This window comes from Diadema antillarum, unplaced genomic scaffold, assembly GCF_040938485.1.
Source record: "Diadema antillarum isolate AM-2024a unplaced genomic scaffold, OU_Dant_1.0 seq00001718_RagTag, whole genome shotgun sequence".
NCBI lineage: Eukaryota > Metazoa > Echinodermata > Echinoidea > Diadematoida > Diadematidae > Diadema > Diadema antillarum.
In genome coordinates, this window is record NW_027272406.1 from 99776 (window position 1) to 108916 (window position 9141).

At 43.3% G+C, this 9141-nt stretch overlaps 1 protein-coding gene across 1 annotated transcript; it reads right to left on the reverse strand.

The window, feature by feature from the left end:
• Nucleotides 1-1721: 1721 nt before the first annotated feature.
• LOC139711869 (transcription factor Sp9-like) lies at nt 1722-3071 on the reverse strand. The gene has a single exon (XM_071623719.1). It carries the CDS (start codon nt 3069-3071, stop codon nt 1722-1724), a length of 1350 nt encoding a protein of 449 aa, XP_071479820.1.
• Between the last annotated feature and the right edge of the window lie 6070 nt (nt 3072-9141).

The following is a 9141-nucleotide window of genomic DNA, read 5'->3' on the forward strand; positions in this document are numbered from 1 at the left end:
ACCCCCGTCGATTCGCTCGTCCCCACATTAATACTCACGGCATGCCAAAGTATAAGAACACGCGCATTAAAGAGATCCCGCTAAAACCGTATTGGGACGGCAGATAACCGTTCCATCTGACTTCTCTTCTCAGGCGATGTATCAATCTTTTCCCCCCTCGCCAATGGTCGTGTAGTGGTCCATCTTGTATCGGATCCACGGTCTACTTAAGCCTGTCAAATTCAGCCGAGCATTGCGTAAGTCACGAAAAGTGATTTAGATCACCTTAATCTACGACGAGCGCGGTTCAAGCTATCATTTACATGTCTGAATTATGTATGCCATGTGTCAAAAAACGGCGCTGAACTTAAACAACGACTACAAATCAGGCTTGGAAGATTTCAGGACTTTCTTAAAGCAAAGCTGTTGAATGCGTTATGATAGGCAGTCGGTTTGTTGCATGACGCGCGTAGTGTAAACGTACCTTTTGCCTGTCAGAGACACGAACAGACAATATTCTATGTCCTTGAGAATGTCATACTAATCGCGTAACTTTATTGTCGATATTACACGAGCATGCCTCCAGGGACGAGCCATACATGATTATATCACTGTATAAATGTGTTCCAATGGGAAGCGCTATCGCTTCTTACTTCTTAGAATCAGTTTAAAAGTTTAAACACAGGTGTACATATGATTTCTTGCTTACAGCAAAGTGAGGCAAGATAGTATAAGCATACGTATTGCAATTTCGTAATCTAAACTATTCAAGGGGATTTGGTGCAGTGCTCGGAAAAGAAAGGAGTTAAGCTAAAGAAGAGTTGTTGTTAAACCGTTCACACCTTCGCACCGCTTCCCGAATCGTTTTCACACACGAATATTCCATATAACATAATTTTCCACTGACTTACTATACTGACTAGAACACAACGCCAACAGAATACATGGAAACCGAAGCTCAAGAATAACCAGACCAAAACATTCACGGCAACAAATGACAAAGGAGAAAAAAAAATCTGAAACATTACAGATCATTTCTAAATGACAGCGTACGAGATCACTATGATTTTAAAACCTTGAAGTCCGAATTCACCTGTGACAATTGCATGGTATTTACCTGTTCCCTATGAGTCCACGAAATTCCTAGAGACTTCTTTCATGGTTTTAGCAGGCTCCCGTATGCAATGTGTTAATGTTTCCAGGACCTGTTATGACATTCTTGTAATCCGCTTCTATAACAGACACGGTGAAGTTCGCATAGTGAATTCGGAGATGAAAATTTAGGTGTAAAATTTAGATGACAATCTGAAGAATAAAAATTTATACCTTAGGTTCATGATGTCTGATGATGGTTTTATGACAAGTAGTTCTAAATTGGCGTTGTCATTTCGATCTCTTGCAAAATATTCTTTGGTTGTGAAGGGTGGTCTGTGTTTATTTACATACCTTGTACTACTCATTTATAGTCAATGATTACTCATGAATTACGTGCGTTTGAATTAATCTCAGTTACTTGGATTCGGATTTTACATATTGAGTCCACTCGGGATACAGCAAAGTAAGTATTTCAGTTTGTGCTTTTTTAAAGGGCAAATACATTTTGTGAGGTTGCATTTACATGGACAATTTAAAGTGATGCTATCACCTTGGTACAATTGAATACACCAAATGTTGAACCAACGAGTCTGTCAGCTCTATAACATGTCCATTCGAAGGTGGACCTGTTTGTAAAGTCCTGCTGATTACGACAAGGAAACACCAATTCTACCGGGACAGGTTGAAGCTGGGGACGAAGAATCGTCTGTACCGCTTGGACTCAGTTCAGCCTCACTACTCCCAACGCTCGCCAACTTCTTGATGGGTGAAATCTTCCCGGTGTCACCCAGTACCTTTCCAGCGCCACTGGGCGTGGTGCTGCCGTTGGGCGTGGCGCCCCCACTGGTGGTAGTGTTCTGGTGCGTCTTCACGTGTTTGCTCAGGTGGTCGCTGCGCATGAATCGCTTGTTGCAGGTTGGACATGCGAAGCGCTTCTCCCCGGTATGCGTGCGCAGGTGCCTCTGGAGCTCGTCCGATCGCGTGAAGCGCTTCCCGCAAAAGAGCCAGTTGCACACGAAGGGTCTCTCTCCAGTGTGCCAACGCAGATGCGCCTTCAGATGCGACGTCTTCCCGTAAATCTTTCCGCATCCTGGAATGTGACAACTGTGTATGTTCTTCTTTCTGAGGGGTTGTCCGGCTGCTGCAAGTCGCTCATTCTCCTGACAGTTCGGGCAGTCGCACGTCGCTCTGCCGCTGTACCTGCGACTAGCTCTAGAGAGCGAAAGTCCAAGGCCGGCTGGTCCGAAGAAAGAAGAGCGCATCTCCGTAAGACTCATGATGTCGTACCCTGGGGGTAGCAACGAGTTGAAGCCACTGGGAGGGAAGAGGTGTGAGGGACCAAAGAGGGAAGGGCTGGTCGGGGTAAGAGGTGGGTACGGTAAGATAGAGTGACTCATCCCGAGTGTTGTACAGTCTGATGCGCTGCTGCATGTCGGCATTTTGCCAAAATGTGACGGCAAAGTTCCCGCGCTACTGTGAAGATCAAACCAATTCGCTTGGGCTCCTGGTAAACTCAGAAAGGCCGGACTTAGGCCAGAGACAGCGCTCTCCCGCGACAGCATCGAAGCCGATGTGGCGGCCTTTAGCCAAGACTCGTAGGCAGCGTGTCCACATAACTGCAGGCCGTGGTGCGGAAGCATGCCCGCGAGGTGTTCCGTCTCGGAACTGAAACCTGTCTTGTGTCCGAACGGCGACGTGTTCGATTTCGCCGTCTCCGTCGCGATCGGGACGCGAGGTTCCGTCTTTCGCGAAAAGAACAGCTCTCCCGAAAACGGCGACGTTAACGAGCTGCTGGGTGCCAAGGGGTAGGGCAGAGAAGCGCCAAACACGCTTCCAGGGCCCGATACTCCGGCTAATCTCGACGCTGCGTGCTCCGCGGCAAGTTCTGTCATACTTGGCGCTGTCCGCTTAAAAGGATGGAATCCCTTCGCCTTGGGTGGGTCTGGGAAACTCTCCGAACTCCCCTCAACGACTCGATCACAAGTGGCGGCTAACATGGCTAAAGGCGCAGTTCTTCCCGTTTCGAACAAAGCCTGTAGGGGGGAGAGAGAAAAAAGAAACAAGATACATCGCGGTTATTAATCAAACTAGCACTTTAATGGAATTTTGTCGCGACGAGGTGGCAATTATTATCATTACAGTAATGCTCATTTCTCGAGAGTTACTAACCCCCAACGAACCTTTTCCTCTTTTTTTTCTTCTTTTCGGAAGGAGAAGAGAAGAAAGTACAATTACTCCCAGCGATTCTACGGTGAATTGTTATCATTAGTGTGAATTGATTCTGATAGGGCGCTTGACGAGTACAGGCGGAGGGGCGCTTCGTGGGAGGCTCCAGGGCAGTGCAACCACGCGTCTCTGCCTTCCTTTCGCACCATGCTAGTTGAACACGTCCTCAATCGATAACGAAAGCTTGCAAATGGACTCGTGGGTGATGTCGCGTGTTTGACTTTCGAAACTGACCCGTTCCTATAGAGTGTCTCTCTGGCAAAATTCATTTTTATTAAAGTCGACGAAAGTTGCATGTGGAAAAGTCATAGTAAACTGATCACTGTGGATTCATTTTGATCTTATGGAAGAAAGAATGGGAAGACACGAACAGAATTAAAACAAAGAAAACCAACACAAAAGCAGCAGCCACAACACACACGACATGAATAAAACAAAACAAAACAAATAACCCAGGAAGCAGCTCACAACGCAAAACGCAGTAACAAGCTATGACTGAGCTTTGATAATGCCTAGATGCGAACAGACAATACTTGTTTAAATGTTTGTGATTCGTGATTCACTGGTATATAGGTATATAAGAGATTTGGTGCAAGACGCCGCAAGACTGTTTAATTATAAGAGGAGCCCCCCCCCCCCAACAAAAAAAAAATGGAAAGAGAAAAACAGTTTTTATAGGCACACGCCGCGCTTAGCTCAAGATTCTTCTTAATTGAAAAATGATACCAGAGTTATGACACCCCATTGATATGAGGCGCCCCCACAGCCCCGCTCCGATGAAGATGGCACGGGGACCGAAAGAAAAGGGGTGCGAAGGAATAGGGCGTGTGCACGATAGCTTTGCCCGTCGCCTTTGGATGATTTCCCGCCTAAGTACCGGCTGGAGGGCTGTCTAATGCAGACAACACGGCTCCCTTTACTCGCTCGATACGAGATAAAAGATGGATATTTTGTGAACTTTGCTTCGAGCTCCGACGAAACTCTATCTCTTGTTTCGACACTTTATTCTTTCACCTAATGGGGGTTAAGTGATGCGATTCTCCCAACAACACTCCGAGGTCCAATAATTAAATCTGAATGAAAGGAAGACAAAAATCCGGTAGCTACATGTTCCATCTTTTTTGTTTTTCAGGCCATCTCTCTCTCTCTCTCTCTCTCTGTGAAACGTGTAATATATTTCACACGTCCCTACAGAGACTGTTGAGCATTTGGAGCGTAACTATCGTTGAGTTTCGGAGCACATTAAAACATACAAGTGGCTGAGTCGAGCCAATGATGACAGCCAAACATCTTCTAAAATATATATTATGAATTGTGTCGTCTGCGTATAAATCGAAACTGGGCGATATCGCAATCTTACAGAGAAAGAGAGAGAAAGGGGAAAAAGTGATTCATATTTGACCCTTGAGATACAACCTTGTATCGATGCTCTGTACACTAACACACAAACACACACACACACACACACACACACACACACACACACACACACACAACACACACACACACACACAAACAAACACACAGGCAATGGTACATTGATATGGGCCCAGCAATCAGAAGGAAGACGATCAAGAAGTTACTGGGACAGTTTCGAATTAGTAATCACTTAATAACCATTGACCTAGCTGAGCGAAGGTCTATGACGATGAGCCACAGAGTGCGCATTTCACAGAATATAACGCCCTCGTGGGGGAAATACATCACGTGACATCTAGTCTTGATTGTTCAATTCGTTGGTTCGTTAACTCTCTACGATGAACCTAGTTCACGTGCATTCACTACGGATGTAGACCAACTCGGAAGTTGTTCTGAATGTCAGTTACTGACAACAACAACAACAACAACAACAACAGCGACAACCTTGGCGATAACAGCAACAACATCTTTTAGCGCAACTTCGACTACTCTACGAAGCCTAATATCATAACTTGCAATATTTAATTAGATTTTAACATCGGGAACCTATGGTAAACCCGTTGTTGTAATAGCGTCGTCCATGATTTCTTCCATTTCTACTTTGGTCGACAAACTGTGATGTAATTTGACAAATGTAGACTAAATTCGATGGAAATAAAATATACAGAGCAACAACAAATTTGCAGGAATTTGCGTAGAATCTTACAAATAACGACAACATTTATCATCAGTTGATTCATCTGAAATAAAGTATCAAATATGGAGGATGTTTAATATACTAGCAGTCATCCTCGTAGTGTTCTGATCGTTCCTCTTCTCGCTTCCCGTCACCTGCCATCTTTTGGTTTTATCTTTTGGTCATTCACACCATTATTGGTGCAGACTTCGCCTGAATCTAACGTGGACGAAACGACTCGAAGCGAGTCTACACCAGCGTACATGGTTTTACACAAAACGCTAACTCTGGATTCATTTGCTCTGGTGGCTCATGACAGCTGCATGCGATTTGCTCGTGTCATAATCGGAACAAAATATTGTGACAGTCTTAATTTCCGGGCAGACATGTGCAAATGTGCAACGCTGCGGTTGACTTGAGCTAACTGAGCGTCAACTTGCAGACGACGTTTGACCCACGGTGATCGAATAGTGCAATCGATCGAGTCGTGGCAGGAAAGACAGGATTAACTGCTATCGAACTCACTTAATTATCATCGATGAATCATAACGATCGATCTCACTGCGATCGAAGTGTTGTATGTGTTCCACAGGGTGTTGTTAGGCAGAAAAAAAAAGGGTTCGCGAATGTTTCGTATGACTGACTATCATTAGATTGTATTATTATCGGGTATGCCTTTCGGGTAATTAGCGCCCCGGTTCATTAAGTCAGTTTCAATTATGTTCGTTGATATGAAAGATCAATGCGTTCGTTTTGAAATGGAACATCCAAGCACTAAAGAGTTCAGATTGTGGTTACTCTCGAACATGATTGCATCATCAGGGAAATGGATACTAAGAGTCAAGAGGAGTCGCGTTTAATTGAATCAATTTGGATCCGTTCGTAACTGTTCATTAGCATTTCCTTAAATGTCGATTAACTGTCAGCGAATTCAACTCGGCTTAAAAGAATTGAATATTACTGTAATTTCTACTATTACTACTATTACTACTGCTGCTGCTGCTAGTAGTAATTCTACTACTACCACTACTACTACTACTACTACTACTACTACTACTACTACTACTACTACTTCTACTAAGCCTACTATTACTAGTAGGCCTACTACTAGGCCTACTACTACTACTACTACTACTATTACTACTACTACTAGTAATACTACTATTACGTCTACTAGTACTACTACTGATAGTGCAGTCAACGCTTCTATAATTTGAGGTAGGAACACTCGATATGATGAACATAACATTCCAAATTATAATAACAACAACAGAATTGGTAAATGACAATAACATAACAACCCCCACACACCTTTTTGTCGTTTTTATGATATTCTTTGCTTGAATTTCGTTACATACACACACAGGCATGCACACACACGCACACACACACATACATGTCGACGAATCTATAAAATCACCTGGACATTTTTAGTATATGTTGTAAAGCTCCCCTGCGATATTTGGGTCGAACATGCGAAGATCAATTATGACGTCAAGCTAATGAAGCCAGACAACCAACTCCATTGATCAGACGCACATACGCACATACACACTAATTGTTCTACCACGCGTTCTTGTCGGTCAAGCGATCGACCTAAACTTGTTCGTATGTCTGAGAGGTGAACACCTACTCATCAAAGTAAGCTTTTGTTTGTTTTGTTTGTTTTTGTCAGCTGATGAGTCTGAATGGGAATCAATGAATGAAACATCTAATCGCGAGAAAAAAAAATAACAGACAAGAAATAGCAGGGGGAAAAATGAAATTATAAACATAGAGTGAGGTTTGTATGTGAATGAGTAAAAAAAAAAGCGTTATCTGTAGAACATTTACACCCTATGATATGATAAAATAATACCAGACATCCACTGCAGCCTAACAACATTTTGTAACCTGATACAGATATACTCATGATTACACATTTAACGGTTGCTTTATTGTAATGAGCGGATTATAGATGTTCTAAAGAAACTCTTAATGAAAAAAAGTGTGTAGATTTGCTATTAATGAGGAGGTTAAAAAAAAAACAACAACAGGGACTAAAAAAGTATGTGGCTATGATAATAGTCAGTCACGGTCAGGGCAGGCAAAATTCGTCCTACAAACTGGACTGGCTTTGTCACAGTACAAGTCTGTTTATAGCAGTAATTACTGTTTACCTTTTACTGCTCTTAAATCTCCGCATTCAAGAGATACCTCATACGATTCTTCGCTGGACAGGAAGGGAAAATGAGAACTACAACGACAATAATGCGGGAAGATTTCGAGACGAGGAAAAGAGGAAGAAGAGAAGATGATGACGATGAAGAAGGAAGAAGAAGATGAAGAAGAAGAAGAAGAAGAAGAAGCTAGCGGTGAATGTATAGCGTCCCAAGCAGGTAGAGGCGGAGTAATGACCGGGGTAGTGCCCCGCTCTCGAGCGCGTGGAGTACCGTCGGTATGTAAATATTTGTCCCACGCGACGCGGACTTGAAGCCTCTGCGGCCAGTGAACACGCAAACCCGCGCTCAATACAAATATTAGGATTCCTCGGCGCGATGTATCGTTTTCAGCGTACGAGGACACGGTGGAGTACCCTCCTTCGTTCCCGCAAATGCGTTTTCTTTTTCCCCTTCGCTCTCGCTCTCTTCCGCTGATTCCTACCTCCCTCTCTCTCCTCTTATGTGATAGTCGAAAGGGCTACACTAATAATTCTGTAAAAGTATGAAGATCGCGGAGCAGCCTAGAAAATGGGAAATGTCAACTTGTGCTGTGAGTGTTTCGGTGAGGTTTATCGGGGCGAGAAGGAGTGTGAGGGAATTGGTTTTATCGGTGTACTAAAAAAAAAAAAGAACGAAAGAAAGACGAAAAAAGAATCTTCCCCGTCGGGGAAGAGGCGAAGAAGGAAATTAATGTTACTGCACATTTTGCTTCAAGCATTTGAGATAACATTACTAAACAACACTGCCTGAAAAATTCCACCGAGGATTATGGCGAATGAAGAAGATAATTAAGAATAAAAACCCCCAAAACAATTAATAAAGGAGGCAGACTGTTTCTTCTTCTTCTTCTTCAACAACAACAACAACAGTTATTATTAAACAACAGCAGTGTTGTTTAATAACATTATCTCAACAGCAACAGCAGCAGCAGCAACAACAAGAACAAGAACAACAACAACAACAACAACATCACACACACACACACACACACACACACACACACACACACACACACACACACACGTGAATTCGATAGGGAGAATGTATCATGGTTTCTAGCATCGTTTTATATGCCGAGTTTTCTTTGGTTCATTAAAATTCACTTTATGGTGAAAGTAACGGTTCACCGCCTGCTAGAAACAAACAGCCATAATTAGTGCGCGTATAACCAAAAATAGATGGAATGATTATGGTGCTAATCAACTCTTACAAGAGATGGAGGAGGAGGAGGAAGAGGAGGAGGAGGAGGCGATTGTTATTTGATATTCACGAAGGAGAGTGTCGTCTGATTGAAATTAAATTAAGGGGACACACTGACTGGCGTACACTTTCACTAACACTTATTATACATTTTACGCTTAGACTTAAACAAAGGATTTCGAAATACATTGTTAGGGCCAAGCTCCCCCGTCCAGCCCCCACCCCACCCCCATGCACCTGAACCTCTCGTTTTAAGTTCAAAAGTAAATAGAGATTACATATTTCTTCCAGGTTCGCATCATGCTTTGAATCTCTTTTTTCGTCCACCCCGTCAGGAAGAAACCA

Excerpts from the sequence above, each read along its gene's own strand:
- LOC139711869 (XM_071623719.1), bottom strand. The coding sequence starts at position 3,071 with ATGTTAGCCGCCACTTGTGATCGAGTCGTTGAGGGGAGTTCGGAGAGT.